The sequence below is a fragment of the Ambystoma mexicanum genome, chromosome 3q, assembly GCF_040938575.1.
Source record: "Ambystoma mexicanum isolate Mex_15411 chromosome 3q, UKY_AmexF1_1, whole genome shotgun sequence".
Taxonomy (NCBI): Eukaryota; Metazoa; Chordata; class Amphibia; order Caudata; family Ambystomatidae; genus Ambystoma; species Ambystoma mexicanum.
The window spans coordinates 264785704-264802623 of record NC_090926.1 but is presented as its reverse complement, the minus strand read 5'-3'; the positions used below and the strand labels follow the sequence as shown (position 1 = coordinate 264802623).

General features: G+C 45.3%; 1 protein-coding gene across 4 annotated transcripts in view; it reads left to right on the top strand.

Moving 5' to 3' along the window:
• ITGA7 (integrin subunit alpha 7) overlaps positions 1 to 16920 on the top strand; it is a 438414-nt gene that overhangs the window by 368087 nt on the left and 53407 nt on the right. For all 4 annotated transcript variants that reach the window (XM_069653721.1, XM_069653720.1, XM_069653723.1 and 1 more), the window contains 2 exons: positions 6004 to 6081; positions 6879 to 6981. In XM_069653721.1, coding sequence (XP_069509822.1) covers positions 6004 to 6081; positions 6879 to 6981 — 181 coding nt within the window. The remainder of the gene's footprint in view (positions 1 to 6003; positions 6082 to 6878; positions 6982 to 16920) is intronic.

Sequence of the window (16920 nt, the reverse complement as noted above, 5' to 3'; positions counted from 1 at the left end):
CTTGATCGAGGTGGGACGTGGCACCCTAGACAGTTTGAGCAAGGCTCATTCAGAAGATATGGCCAGTTGCCAACCCTAGGTATATTATGAAGTGTCAATTTAACCCAATTCTTTGTTATATATATGAATCCTAGTGTTTTTCATTTCCCATTTCCTACCTCTTTTTTCCTTATTCCCCAAAACGGTCCTTTTCAGGGCCAACTTTTCAGTTATAAAAATAGACGATGAAACACATACTGTGTATATGGATCAAAGACCTTTAATTGATCCTTTCAATACAGTGTATGTAAAAAAAAACATACTGTTATGTATTTCATTATAGCCGCGGTCATGACCTGTGGAAGTAATGGGTAAACACCCCACCCCCCACCCTGCCCCAGTCGTTGCCCCAGTTAGCCGCACCTATATCTTGGTAGCCATGGCTAGAGAACTGTTTTTTTAAAAACATGTACATATATATGGGGGCAGTAGTTTTGTAAAGATTTATTTCAGGATACATTTGTAATCTTTGTACACAGTTAATGTAACACTTTAATAACTTTCTATTAATCAACAGTACATATAAATGTAAACACTTTAAAAAGTTAAATAAATATGCAAACAACGTTTTTAAGAACAGGTTTATTTGGGGGGCATGTGGTTGGACCATTTATTTTTATTTTACTTTCTACACCAGTATGATACATCGTTTTCATAAGCCCAATTGTCTTTGTCTGTAGTATTAATGTCAATTGTTTATGGGATAACAAAACCCTTGAAATTCAAGTAAAAAAACATTAGTTACAGGGAGGTTAAGGTGAACAATAAATTGTAAAATAAAAAAAACATTGAAATTCAAGGAAAAATCTTTAGATGCAGGGACATTAAGTTGAGAACTTAATGCTACAAAACCCCTGAAATTCAGCTAAAGCCACCTTAACTTTGCACCCCCTGTTACACATCGTACGACAACAATGATGACATTACAGATCACATCACTGATGACATCACTAATTGGATGTTGTATGAGAACACTGATGACATTACAAATCACATCACTGATGCCATCACTGGTGGCAACACTAATTACATTGTATATAACTGATTACATCAATAATGGAATTTGTTAACTGACTGCAGATGAAATACTCTTTACCCAATAAATAAACATGCAGGAGAAACAAAAGACAACTCACCTTGATCAGGCACAGCAGAAAATGAAAAGTCTCCCCAGGGCCCCTGCCCTCCTCCTCTCCATGTCAAATGTAAACATGAAGTCTGGGCGTTTTAGAAATAGGGAGAGGCAGAGGACCCTAGGGAAACCCTCTAGGGGAAGAAAACCCTAATGCCTAGAACTGGAGCATTGCAGCTGCTGGTTCCACCTCACGTAGATTCACTGGGTCAGGCATATGACTGGAAAGCTATGCGTTAGGCTGTCCGTATCTTCCTACGTGATTAACAGAGTATGGGTTCCGGTGCAGAATGCCTGGTCATGCTGCGCTGGGACAGAAGAATACAGAAAACATTAGAGAAAGGAAATGCTCTGCAGAATAGTTTCTAACTATGTGTTTCAAGGACGTACCGAAGCGTTCTTCTATGAAGACACCATGCACGGGGCAGAAGATACAAGGTGGCGTTGTGAAATGTGCGATTTAGCTCAAATGGACTTTCCTACTTTTATAAACAAAAAATAGTAAACTTGGTTTTCATGCGAGCTGAAGTGCTGCACCCCACCGTATTTCTTTTAAAGTCCCATGGAGCTTCCCTGAATTCAACGCCGATTCTCCTGACTCAATCCTCAACCTGAAACTTGTAAAGTCCTTGCAGACAGAGAGCTTCATGAGAGCTTCATGAAAAGGACCTTCCTGCTTGACAACTTGAATGAGAGGCACTTTCGGTTGCTGCACACAGCTCCATTGTAGGAACATTAACCTATCAGCTTTCAGCTTCGCCACCTCCATCTGGGCTTGGCCGGAACACCTGTCTCTGAAAACACAAGTTAAGGCCCAAAACAACTACAAGGCAACAGTTCTCAAACAAACCCATGAATATTATACAAAAGCTACAAATCTCCTGTAAATGAAGCAAGCACCTACCTTGGAGGTTGTGACCTAACACCCGCACAAATATACTGACAAATATATACATTTATTATATTACACATATAGATCACCCGCATGTTAAATATGTACTTGGCACATAACACACAGTATTCAAAAATAAATAGAGCCTCATCACGGGTTGGGCTGTATCGCCGTGGTAATTGCGCTGGGATACCACCCAACGCTATTAGCAATTACTGCAACTCGGTCCAGCGTAATTTGCGCCAGATCCCGAGTTGTGGTGGCGCTGTTAGTCCTCATTTATTTTGAGTCCCTAGGACTCTATGGGGCTTTTCGGGGCTTTTACCGCTGGCGGTAATTATGCCAGCGGTAATAGCACCAGAAATGGGCAGAAAGCTGGAGATTTACCTCCAGCTTTGCACCCAAACTCGGGACTGGGCGGAGCGGTAATGCGGCTGTAATAGCGTTGCCGCTGCATTTTTACTTCTCTGCCCAACCCGTGATGAGGCCCATAGTATAATATTAAAACAATAAACATCTTTTAGGACTCTCCTCACACTAATGGCTAAGCACCCAACATAAAATAACAGGGGGAGAGAGGGAACCACATAACCTAACAAAGCAGTTAAAATGCCTCATGGGTCTTCACATTTAAGCAAACGACATACCCCACCCCTGTTATATATGGTAGGTCCTAGACCAGATGCTCAGCACCCACTGTATATAAACACGGAGTGGGAACAAAGGAAACTGGGCCATTTTACCAGCAGGAAAAATTCGTTCAGGCATCTAAAGCCAACATTTATACGCCACATTACTTATGTCCTGCTAGGCCCAGAAATAGTATCTGAATAATACAAAAGCACACATAAAAAGGAATACCAGAAATAGATGGTGCAAACAGTTTATCTACACAGCCCAATGCCTCTAAGCCAGGGTTGTCCAACTCCAGGCCTTGAGGACCGGAATCCTCACAGGTTTTCCGGATGTGCTTCATTAATATACATGAGACATAAAATTGCAAACATTTAGAATCATTGTATGTAAATTTATCTCATGAATATTAATGAGGGGTATCCTGAAAATCCAACATGTTTCCGGCACTCGAGGCGAGGCGTTAGACAACCCTGCTCTAAGCAATCAGTATACACGTTAGCAATAATTACCAATACAATTCACTCCCAGGAAAAATAGTCAAACAGTTAATAAAATTAGTAAGTGTATTCAGTTATTCACTTTTACTGGAGAAAAGTGCAGAACTTTAAAAATGCATTTAAATTACAGATAAGTCCTAAAATTCCAATTCTTGGCCTAGTACTCCCTGAAACCCTTCTGGTTACAGGAAAAAATATCCATGGTCAGGTAAGTACCTCCAAAGTCACTATATGAGATTTCCAAGGCAGGTACAAAGTTCTGTAAAACTTAATGGGAGACAATCAATGGGCCATCCACTTGCATGGAGGTAAGTCTGTTTTACTACACAGATGCAGATTCCGTGGCAAACAACCCCAGGAAGACCAGCGGAAACTCCATTGAAGAGATCCAAAGTATGGTTGCAGAACCAGAAGTTTCAGGAGATGTTGCAACAAAGCAGGAGGACCCCCCATTGTAAGTCAATGGGAAACACTATTGAGACTCGCTTCCAAATAACCAAGAATCCAAGGCCAGAGAGACCCCTGTGGGTGAGTATCTTGAATAATCGTCCACCCCGGGTCCCAGAGGTAATTAGTTACCGCAGAAATTTCTGCGTTAACGGTTACAGCACGCCAAAACAATCAGGGTAAGTACAGGCTTCCTTCCTAGGTGCAGTTTACAGGATTCAGTGCCCAGGAGCTTGAACCCTGAGCCAACAAAGACCACCATGATGGAAAAAAAGAACAAATAGCCTTCACAAGATAAGAATCTTCAAGCCAGTAGTGAAGAATCCAGCAAGGAAGACTCTGGAAAGATGAGGGTAGCCAGTATGGACAAGTGAGAGGGAAGAATTGCAAAAACCTCATGAATCATGTGATAACTCTTACAGCAAGTTAGTAGACTTGCCTCTTCCATACACAGTGCAAAAGAACAAGTGGGGGAGTAGGGAGCCAGCACAGTGTTAAGTACTTCTGCAAAAAGGGACTGGCCAAACGCCAACTCACCAATTACTAGAGGAAGATGGGCGCAAAGGATCAGATGACCAACCATACTGGCAGTCGTACTGACCAACCAGTATGGTTGGACAGTAGGACTGCCACGAGGCCTAGACCACACCCACAGCAAGTAAGAGGGAGAGCCCAAGGACCTACACTGGTCTAAATCAGTGAAAACTAATATAGAGGCTCTCATGTAGGCTCACTAAGAGACAATTTGGAGCCTACCTCAAGGACATCCTGAACAAAGGCAGCCTAAAATACAGAATGGCAGAGAGCAGGATTTCAAAAATGCATTTTTTGGCCACCAACAAGATACATTCGGCTACCAATGTGGTAAAATGGCTTGCAGCCCTAGTGAAGCCAAAACTAAAGTACATCTGCTACCAACTTACTCCCTAAAATTGATGTACAGTGATATAATCACCTAAGGGCAAAAATGGGGTGCATTAGAGACACGAGTGGGACTGGGTGCTTTTGGGGCGACCCGAAACCATATACCTTAAATAAGGCAAAAAAAGGGTTGCAAAGACAGGGCAACTTCAGGAGATGTTCCTTTTCCCCCCAGAATAGGCCAATGATCCAGAAATATAAAGGGGAAAAGAAAGAAGTTGGAGGACTCTAAAATGTGGCCCTAAAATCCCACAATATAAGAATTCTGTCTTAACATACCATTAGGATGGGCTCAACATTAGGTGCCCTTTTGATTGCTGCAGTAAAAAGACAGTATTTGTGATCTGACAGCAGACATACGTTGGACTAGGTGAAGGGGTGAGTTGTATTTATGACAGAGGATATAAGCAAGTGTCATGCATGTTGGGCAGCAGTGCTGCGTCAGGTAGTTGTGCACCTAAAGCATGCAAATCTGGAGCCTGTGGAATGCTCACCAAGAGAAGATAGATTACAGTACCAGAAGATGATGATAATCCTCATTGTGGCTCAAGTGGACTGGGAGTGATTGTGACATGCATTGTCCACAAGGCTTTCTGGGGCCGGGGCTCGCGCTACATCCAACACTCTCTTCCTAAATACCTCCCTTCTCGAGCTCTTCGCTCAGCTACCTCCAACTCTCTAAGGGTCAGACGCTTCTCCAAGCACAGAGTGGGGGGTAGAGCTCTTTCCTCTGCAGGTGCCTCCCTCTGGACTGGTCTCCCTGCCCTTCTCAAACTTGAGCCGGACCACCTGAGTTTCCCAGAAGCAGCTCAAAACGTTCCTATTCTCCTCTGCCTTCTCTCTCTCCCTCCCCTGATGACCTACCTGTCTGCCACACCGACTGGTTGTTTGGCTACCCTCAGAGTCTTACTGGGTACCAGGCTGCACTTGACCAGTCACCCTTGCACTGATTCCGGGCCCTCTGCGCCCTTAGGGGCTGTAACTGTAACCTCTAGAGTCCTTTGCCTCCTTGCACTTCCCAGAGCCGTGCTGCCTTGTGCTGCACTTACCCAGAGCCGCACTGCCCTGTGCTGCATTTACTCAGATCATTGCTGCCCTGTTTCCCTATCCCTCGCCCTGGCACTCCCCCAACCCCTTTTCCCCTTGCTCTTCTCGTTCTCGCACTTGCACGATCTGAATGACACAAGGCCTAGTAAGATGGTTTGTCTTGTCCTCCCCCTGTCTTCCCTCCCTTGTCTTGTCGCACCTAGAAACACTTGTGTACAGGCACGTTATGAATGACTTCTATCATATCATGCGTTGCATTGTCCTGTGAAGGCTACAGCAACATGGGAGAGGCTGGATAGTGTAATGTACAATGCTTAGCTAGGACATGTCCTCAGAGTGAGGAGTGCGAGGGGATGTCTACTTCCTAATGTGGGTTCCTCTCTGTGTTACAGAATCAGCGAGCAGTCCAATCTGAAGCCCGTTCTGGCCATGGCGCAAGTGGTGATTGAGCTGCCACTGTCCGTCTCAGGGTAAGTGCCCTTCCCACCATATGCCTTCCTGTGCTGGAGATTGGGCTCCTCCATTTGCAGTACACAGGCATGGGAGAACACAAGTAAATAGTGATAAACACTGATCTTTACAGAGCTTTGCGCCTGCAGTTTTGTCATTTCCTAGCACTGCAAGCGTTACATTCCTGAATTCAAGACTTCTTAATATCATCCTCAGAAGGATGATCTAGGAGGAGGTGAGGAGACAGGGAGATGGAAGGTGTAGAGGCAGGCGTGGATTATCAGAATGCAGGTAAATGTGTACAAGTGAGAGAGGGTTGGTGTGGTGTAGAAAGGAGGAAAAAAAGGGGCGACGGGAGGATTGCAGGAAGCAGGTACACAGACTGAGAAAAGTGCAGGTTCAGTGCAAGCAAGATGTCCATCTTGCGTCACCTACTTCCCTTGAGAGTCTGCTCCAGCTGTCCTCAGTCATGCAGCAAAGAGAAAAGGGTAGAGTCAAGAGAAAGGAAACGAGAAAAGAGAATAGGTCAGGGAACAAACGCAGGATAGTTTTGGAGAAGGAAAAAAAACAGCAAAGGGATCAAAAGGAGTTGGAGGGAGAACAGACCTAAACTGTAAAACTGGAACAAGAAAGAAACAGAGAACAGTATAAAAGGAAGTACTGAAGTGGTGAAGTGGCTTTCGAGGTGCAGGCTCGGATAGAAGGTCTTTGGGGAGAAAGGCACGTATGTGTGTCTGGCGTTGCTGCCTCCTTTTTTGAGTATTTCCAGTTTTGGTGTTGCCAGATCTTTGGTTCTCATTGTGACTTTTCCCTGCAGCGTGGCCATGCCAAACCGTTTATTCTTCAGTGGGGACATTGTGGGTGAGAGTGCCATGAAGAAAGAGCAGGACGTGGGCAGCCTGGTGGAGATGGAGGTGACGGTAAGGAATCATTTGCATATACCCATACTTACACACTAGTGGCATGCATTATTGCAGGTACTCTCCGGCAATGAATGGGGGAGCGAGTGCGGCAAGAGAGTGCTTTGGAGAAGCTCAGATGTCCCTTGTTTGTCGGTACCCTTTGTGAGTGATCTGGGCATGATGTGATGAACCAGTCTTGTTTCTTGTATAATTATTAGAGAAACAAAATGGGAATAATAATATTATCCATGTACATTAGACACCTAGCAAAAACTAATAACACTCAATTGTACCAGACACTTAATCTCAAAGGTACACCAGTATCTGCAAAGTACAGCAGAATTGCAATTGTTATATAAAGAGCCACTATCCATCCCAGTATATATCCCTGCCAACATCTAGTTTATAATAAACACCCCTCACTTCCTCCCCATTTTACTTACAACATGTCATGACCCGCTCTCGCTTGTCAGCACACCAATGTATCCCATTTTGGAGGAGTTTCCCCTAAAAGGTATGTATGTTTAATGCATATGCCAGTTTTATCATCTCACGGCATGATTGTCTCCCAAGCTTTCGGGAGGAGTTGTAATTTGTTCTCGATGATCCTCATATGAGCCCACAATCACGTTTTGTATCCAAAATATCTATTATTTGGACCCACACTATTCCCTCTTTTTACCTTCAATTATGTGTAGTTGTTTGCATACTCCTCCTAAGAGATCATGCAGGATATAGGAATGAATTGCATAGTTACGAAAAAAGTATGCTTAGGTCTACAAATCAGAATCCAACGAATCTGTGAACCCCACTATTCCCCCATTGATGCTCCACCCCCAGTCTAACAGAACCAGCTGGGGGATGGTCACCCCTCTGGGGAAAGGAACGTGGATACAGTAGGAAACGACACAGGTTCACCTTATCTTCCTGATCCAGAGATCTCTACAAAGATATAAGCAAAAGATTACCTCTTAATGCTTTTCCCTAATCTTCTAATACTGTCTTCTTACACTGCTCTTATCTGAACCCCCTCAACCCACTGTGTCCTTTTTGTTGATCCACATCTTCTGCTAAACTGTTTTGTTGTTTATAGCATGAACTCTTGTGTATTTACACCTTTTATCTTTGCAAGTCCTGCATAGAAGTCTTGTCTATGATTGACCAGTCCTTATTTAAACTATGATCCTGCCTACCCAAAAAACGTTATTGTCCAGAGTTACGACAAAAGGGCGTTGTAGTTCAACGGTACAGCATGGGGGTAAGTCAATATATATAGTTGCTAAAGGCTTCAATAAGTCTGCTTCTTCCACTTACACATTATAAATAACTACGTATGGTGCTCTTTTGAAGTACTTGCGGGGATGGTAGTGATGTCACGTATTCTGCATGATACTCCAAACGCTGATATTAAGCACAACCGTATCAAGGTCAGATAGGTTAGTGCTCTCTCTCTCTCTCGCGTCATTCTATATAGACGTGATGATGCAGGCTTGCATAATCAAACCAAGCATGGTTCACGGAACAGTTTCTGTCTCGTGCCGCACCTTGCCAGGCAACTATGCATTCAAAACTGCTACGCACGCTGCAGGCCTTAACAGGTTTCCTGCCTATTACCACATGCCACACACAACGCACTCCAGGTGAGCGTTCATGCGCTCCTTCGACACAAAACGTGGCAACTTAACTTGAAGTAGATAAATTGCTAAGCATGCAATTTTTATGATCTATTTATAGGAAAAAAAATTCTGTCACAAACGCCAACGCTTGATACACTTCTCCCAAAAGTCTCTCGAGTTGATTTTTGAATATATTCAATCATATACCTGCAGTGTCAAAACACTTCTCATTAACAACTTGACTACATATCTTCAAATGCTTGCACCCCCACCAGTTCAAAGTAGGTCCTCGTTCAAAGATAATTCTTCTCAGTCACTGCCAGGGTCTTACGGGAAGGTTCTCCAGGAAAGGGAAGGTGGAGCATAGGATTGGAGGATGTTTTGCTCATTTGTGAATAGTGTTTTTCCTCAACTGAGTTCTCATCAGGAGTCAGGCATTGTGCCATTCCAAATGGTGGTGTGTTCCCTAGGAGCTGATTGGTGTTGGACTTAGAAAGGAAGCTTAAAATGTTTGGCAAGGTTCTAAACTGCCTTTCATTCACAACATGATCAGAGTAGGTCACCGAAAACTTGAACTCCAGTGAAAAGTTGTATTTAACAAAGAAAATCTCAGAAGAAGAAATCTCTGTTTGTAAGGTAAGAAATAATAAGTTAAGTGTAATTAGCTATAAACGTATTCAAACATTCTGCTGAGAAAATAATGTTTTTGTCAGTTTGCTTTTGTAAATAATTCTTAAGTGTTTGACATTGAGCGCACATAGTTTTTGGGCTAAGCAGCTGAATTCGGAAGTTTACGGGCGAGAGATCTACTTTCAGCTGTGGAAGACAGTGAACTGTGCTAGTGTGAGGCTGAGGGATTAGAGAAGAGGACCTCGAAGCGCGGATGTACTCTGTGACGTAAACCCTTGTTTCTTAGCAACACATTCCGTTGAAGCTGAGCGCAATGATGCCAAAAGACTAAGCCAGTAAAATACAGTGCCGAGGGTGGCGGCAGCGCAACAAGCTTAACCAAATCTAAAATAATTGTTCGCTGAGACCAGCACTGAGGCGCAGCTGCGTGAGAGACTCAAAGTAAGATACTATAAGTAGTTCAGTCAGTAAAAGACCAAACAGAGGCACGGCAGTGCAGTAAGCTCAAAAGACACAAACAATTGTTAAACATGCAACAATTTAGGAATCGTTTAGAAGATAAGTCAAAAGCCAGACTATAAGAAGGGTAGAATTACAACAGCAAGTCATTCTTGGGAGTAAACCGGTTAAGTCAAGACATAGAAGTAAAGTTGATATAAAATAAATCTGGCAGAAAAAGACAAGGAACTTCGCAAACAGTCCATTCTAGAAGTTAAAAGGAGGAGTCAGAAGGTGCCTTCTAGCGCAGAGAGGAGGCAGACAGCTAACCAGAGTAAATAGATAAAAGAGAGCAGTGCAGTAGAGTGAACTGAAGGTGAGACAATTAAGTTCATGCTTGCATTTGTTTTTTAGGTCTGCAGCACATGGTTGGAAGATTTGAGAAAAACGATTATAAGCTAGGCCCTGTCCTTCGTTGCTTTATCCACTCCTACTTTCCCCCCGAGGTAGTGGGCTCAGCAGTAGTCACTAAAGCTCGTGGAGTCCACGACCTCGAAGTGGTTAGTGGGGTTCATCTTCAGCCTCCACAGGATCAGAAGCTAGGACCTGACAGTCATGTTGAGTTTCGTTTTGCTTATATCTAAGGCCCAGGCATGTGCAAGCCTTCTAAAACAGGTCCTGCAGGTTCAACGCACAAGATGAAACTCGGGTTATCACCTTTAGGGTGATTCAAATCCCCCCACTCCCCACCCCAGAATTTCACTTCAGACAGGTCCAAGACCTATTCCTGCATCTTGGTTTGGGAAAAGTCAATTTCTGAATACCCAAGTTACAGAGTATTTGCCACCATCACTAACACACATTTGACATACACCACATATGCCTCAACTGAAAGCAATAGTCACACACCCTATGCACCCAGATCCAAATGCCTGCAAATCCTGAAAAATACCAAAAACAAACACAGGGGACAGAGGAATAGTTTACTAAGGTATAGTTTGGAGGAGGACATAAGGGAAGCATGGCGGTATAAGGGGAACCCCCATAAAAGTAAGTTGAGATTGTGAAACCCAACTTGATGGGTCGCTCATAGATCCTTTCACACAGTATCTTTCATTTCTTTGACTTCTGAGGGAGTGAAGAGCACATATCCAGCACTGTTTTGTGGCATGGCCCTAAGCACCCAACATCCCCTGTCCATGGTTCCTTCTGCTTCCTTTGTCCCTACAAGCAAGGCCACCCTAGTTTCTCTTTCCAACTGTCGCTAGTTAAAGAAGGTAGTTCAAGAAGGTTAACCTTGATTAACCTGTGATTTTCAGGTGAGACTACTCACCCTGGTGGGCAGGGGAGCACCATACTGCAGAGGCAGTCAGGCCCCTAATAATTGTTTGGCGGGTCATCTTTAAAATAGTGCATTGCACTACCGAGAGCCACTGCAAGGATGTCAACATATTAGGCAGATGATCGCATTTCCTCAAACCCGAGTTGTACTAAGTTTTGGCATTTTGAGCTTCACTCCACTTCTCCATCTGAGGACCCTGGGAGTCAGAGACTTGTCCCTGCCGCCAGGAGTGAGTGTTGACTACGTCTGGTCAGAACTTTGATGAGAATGGAGACCCAGCACCCTTTAGACTTGAGCTGATGTGGGTCTGGTCAACCTGGCTCTCATCCTTCAGAATGCCAATGGTCTTGGTACATTTCAAGAGCTTGTCTTTGTTCAAGCTGGTCCATATGGTTCTTCCCGGATCAGTGTGCCCATTCAGCTCACAATAGCAGAGGCAGAAGAATGTCTGAGGTCTACAGCCCCTTAAGTGTCCAGGGTGCAGCAAAACCTGAATTTCTGGCGCAGGGCCTTCCCAAGAAGACCCTCCTCCTATTTAACACTGCCTTTTCGGACCCAGTGCTCTGTGTTTCTGTCTGCCCCTCCCACTTCCAAAAGTCTGATGGTTCAGTCATTTATGGTTGGGGCCAAGTCTCTAACTTGGCCCAGATAGGATGAGAAATAAGGCTGACGCTCTAGGGGAGGGGGCAGGTTTCACTCTAGTATTTGTTCCTAAGGAACTGAATGCTTATGAATCATTACCCATTATTCCCCACACTCTGTAGAATGTGGTTAAGAAGGTTTTCAACCAATGGAATGTGGTATGCTCGATGGACTCATGCCATTGTCCAAAAACATTCTTATATGCCTACCTCAGTGTTTGCACCTGGTGCCTGGACAAAAAAAGTGGACTGTTAGGCTCCAAATCCAATGAGTCCTTGGAGAAGTTAAAGGCTTCCAAGGTCACATCCAAATATCTAGCGGTCCAACAGAGCTCTGCACACTTTGCTAAGGAAAGCTAATTTTGCTCCTTCCACTCCTTTGCCCATAGGGGTACATATCAGGCACACCAGAGCAGACGGCACCAGAGGGATTTAATTCCCTGAGGTAGTGGTAGAGATGCGCCTCGTTGAAGCTTTTCTTCTTTCCAGACCCTTTGTGCACCCCATCCTCTAAACCAGTTTAAATTGTCCTCCCACCATTCTTCACCTGTGGCAGGAGGCACTGTCTGTTTGTTTTGTCGTGGATAAACACCAGCTCCAAAGTTTGGGCCTTGTAGGTCATTCCCACAGATACTGTCTTTCTTTCCTCCCCTTGCCAATCCCCAGACAAGCCTTCATCCCTACCCTTCACTGGATGCGCTCTTGCTGGAAGAGCTTTTCCAACTTGTTCCTGCTTTGGAGAAGATAAAGGGCTGGTTCTCCCATTATATGTCTTGTTGATGGGGGACGAGGATGAGCAACCCATCATTTGTCGGCTGCTCCTTAATTTGCACATGTGCCAAGCTAAAGTCCAAGAATGTCACCCATGCTTAGATCCTTCCATCTCTGGACATCCAGGATGTCTACTTTCATGTGCCACTCTAACTGAAGCACAGTAATTACCTGGGTGTTGTGGTTGGCAAGCCCCACTGCCAATTTGTGGTCCTGCTCTTCGGACTGCCATCAGTCCCATGCGTTTTTAGCAAGCTGTGTGCTGTGGTGGCCACTCATCTGAGGAAGGAAATGAAAAGATTCACACTTTACCCTCCATAAACAACTTGCTCATATAGGCACTCTCATAAGAGTCTATATCTGGCCACCTGTACCTCAATGTGCCATCTGCTGCACAGCTAGGACTTTCCTTCAACTTCAAAAAGCCCCACGTCATCCCCGCTCAGACTGTCCAATTCATAGCGGTGGCTCTGGACACACGGTCAGGCAGGCCATTTCTACTGGAGGACAATGTCATTAACATTGTTCCGATGGTAGAGCAGTTCTGATCCCAGCCAATCTGAGCCCCTGCCTTTTTACACCTTCTGGGTCTCATACCCTTCTGCACCGGGAGGACAGGTTGTGCATGGGGTCACTGAAGTGGCTGCTACATTGTCAGTAGTCACAGTCCAAAGTGAAATATGACGGACCTACTACAGGTTGCAACAAAATGTTGTAAGACTTCCTGTGGTGAGCCCTAAAACTAAGAGAGGAAGCCTTTTCAACAACCTGGGCCTCAAGTGTCAGTAGTCGCAGAAGCCTGGGGTGCTCACTTGGACGATCTGATGGTGAACGGCCTGTGGTCTCCAATGGAGGCAACGGAGCACATCAACCTCCTACAGCTGCTGGCCTTCTAGTTGGCCCTTGCTACATTTCTTCCCACCACGCGTGGCTGGTATGTCCAGATCCCGATGGACAACAGTGGCCATAGATTACCTTACAAAGAAAAGTGGTGTGGAGCCATTTCCTTTGTGCAGGTAGGCAATGTGGCAGTGGTTTTGGGCTCTGGAAAACAATGTCTCTCTTTTGGAGGCCCATCTGGCTGGGATAGCAAATGGTGGAGTAGATGCTCTGAGTAGGCGTTTGTCGGTCTGCCATGAGGGGGAATTATAACAGGAAGTTCTGGACAAGATCTTTTCTCATGGGGAATGCTTGGGTAATCTTCGCCACCACTGCCAGCTGGAAATGCAAGCTGTTCTTATCCAGGCAATGTTCCCTTGTAGGGGTGCATTGATTGTAGAATGGAACGTCAATCCTCCTCCGATTCCTGTCATCCTGCTTGTCCCCAGGAGACTGGGAGGGTTTATGTCCATTCACATCTTGTTTGCTTTAGACTGAGCCAGGAGGATGTGGCAACCGAACCATTTGGACATTTTGCAGCCATTTTTTCAGATCAGCATTGGAGCCAAGAATCCCTAAGACAAGATCAGCTGACTGAAGATCCGAAGAAGACTCCCAAAGATACCTGGCATCCTTTCCTGCATCGGCCCGGTGAAGCCCTGTTGACTAGATGATCTGCGAAGGCCCTGTACGGTGGTTCAACATGATGACTGGTGGGACCAACCAGTCTCAATGGGTTCACGAGGATCCAGCCATCCTGAGTCTTCGGAAGTGTCCCTCGACCACCCAGTGGACTGCCCAGCTCCTCAGATGGGTACCTTACTATAACCGTCACCATTCCGTGTTTGCACCCAGACCTTTGGTGGTCTGGCTTATGGTATAAGTCACTGTCCTGCCAAATGTCAGCCTCCCAACCACAAGGGATCATGTCCTGGAAGGACTTCTACAACCGCGACTGGAAGGACACCTGCCGCTGTCTGTGTCCAGTGGCTGGCACAGGAACTTGCCTTCCACTGTCCTGTGAAGTGTCCTGCATTTCTCCTTCACCAAGGGTTTCACTCTGCTCCTGGACCCGACAGGAAGAACCCTTGCACCCACAGCTCCTCGGCACCTCTCACCAGAACCAACAGTGGGAAATCCAACCTCGAGCGACCCCCACTTGACCCATCAAGTAATCTGGGAAAATATGGGTCGGGGGTAAGTAAACACAAAGCATGTGTCTCCTCCTGGCCTTTGCATAATTCCATTCCACTGCCTTTTGGTCGTCGAACTTGGGTAGCACCATCTGAAAGATAAGAACAGATTTTACTTACCTAGTAATCTTGTTGCATCTCTTCTTTTAAACACTCACCAACACAAGTAACTTACCTGCTACAGATACATTTTGGGGGAAAGCATTGTGGCACCTGTGACTTTTGGGCACAAGACCTCATTCAGGGATTGGGCTGCTGAAGTTAGGGCATAACACTTATGACTTGGTTCCATCATTAGTGTATCACTTTACTTACCTCCTCTGCTGAGTTAAGAAATTGATGTATATATGCTTATTATTGAGTATTGTGCGATATTATCACCTGCTTGTTTAATTTGTGTACATTCCTGTCTAAATTGAATTATTGTGTGCTTCACTTTGTGGTGTGATATGATATGATATAATATTTTATTTGTATCATGCTCATACACAAGTGTTTCAGAGCACGACGAGGCAAGGGAGGGGAACAAGGGAGGACAAAACAACGACCTTAGTAGGCCCAGTGACATTGAGAACGCGCACGTGCAGAGGAGAGGGAAGGGGGAAGTGCAAAGGAGAGGGGAGGAGTGGAAAGTGCTGAGCAAAGGATAAAACAACAACTGGTAGTGCAGCCAGCAAGGTGGCAAGTGCAATGTTAAAGCGCAGACAAGGGGTGTCTGATAAGTGCAGGTAAGGGGACTGTAGGGTTACAGATACAGACCCAAGGGCAAGGGTTGTCAGGCGGCAGTGCAGGTGTGTGGCTGGCTGGGTGGGCAGAGACCTGGGCCCGAAAATCAGAGGGTAACCAGGTGCCTGGTGCCGAAGCAGAGAGATCAGCACGGGAGAGGAACAGTGAAGGCAGAAGCAAAGAGGAAGGTCTTGAGGTGCTTCCGGAGCAGGAGATGGTTCTCCTCAAGTTTCAAGGAGGGGGAGGCCCCAGCTGAGGGAAGAGATCTACCCCCAACCCGTTGCTTGGAGAAGCGATTGACCCTGAGGGAGTTGGAGGTGGAGGAGCGAAGAGCTTGAGTAGGAAGGTATTTACGGAGGGAGAGTTGAAGGTATTGTGGACCCAGGCCCCAGAAAGCCTTGTGGACAATGCAAAGGGTCTTGAATTTAATCCTTGCAGCCACTGGGAGCCAATGAATAGATTTCAGGGCTGGAGAGATACGATCCCAGGGCTTGATGCCAAGGACAAGTCACGCAGTCCTGTTCTGGATGAGCTGCAGAGGGCGGAGAGTAGAAGCAGGCAGATTTAGAAAGAGGCTGTTGCAGTAGTCCAGCATAGAGAGAACCAGAGCTCAAGAGACAGAGAGTTTATGGGGGAAGCAGAGGAAAGGAAGAATACCTCTGAGGAGGTGCAGTTGGTAGTTTGACTTCTTAGAGACGTCAGAGATGTGAGGAGAAAAGGACAGTGTGGAGTCGAAGATGAACCCGAGGTTCTTAGCCTCACTGTTGGGAGCAGGAAGAGAGCCAAGAGAAGCCAGCCAGAGAGTGACAGGAAAGGAGGGTGCAGGTGTGCCGATGAGGTGAATCTCCGTCTTACTGGTATTATGGCAGAGATCATTGGTGGCACACCACTCCTGGATAGCAGACAGACCGTCAGAGATGAGAGAAGGAGAAGAGGTGGCAGAGGGAAGCCAGAAAACGTTGTGAACCCCTGATCCCACTCACACTCTTGTGGGATAGCTTTGACTGCTCTCAATGTTTACTTTGTTTGGATTGTGGCTCACCTCTCAGACTTCCCCTGTTCACTATAATTAGGGTGGCCTCTTTAAGCCTGTTCACCAGGCCACATTCTAGAAATCCATCTTAACAAAGCATGTCATCTTCATAAAAAGAAAGGAATGCCAATGCTCTCTACCTCATGCAGATTATAGGCACTGTATTGTATGGCATGGCTGGTAACTTAGGTTACTGGGTTAGTGTGCCTGCTGAACAAACATGTATGCAACCTGAAAGCAAGCTGACCAGGGCCTTATTACAGGGCTGGTGGTCTTTTTAAAACAGTAGTATTTTCAAAATATATGAAAAACAGTAGTATTTTCAAAATACATGAAAAACAGTAGTATTTACAAAACACTGTGGTTTGTACCTCCTACTAGGTTATATGGTACCTGCAATTCGGCCAAATAGTACATATGCTATTCGGTACACCCCGTATTCTAGATTTATTTATTTCCTCGACCTGAAGGTATGCTTCATAGTGGCACAGTAAAGGGGTACTAGATCACTGGTTCGTTTTTTAAGAGGACCCCCGATTAGTTCTTTTAGTTCAGTTTCACCACTGTTGTGCTATTTTTGAAAGGATTAATGGTTTCCACTACACCTGTTTATTGTTCAAGAGTGGGATTTGAATCTTGTTCTTATGTTCTTAAAGGGGTCTTCATTTGAGCTTTTTTATTAGTACCT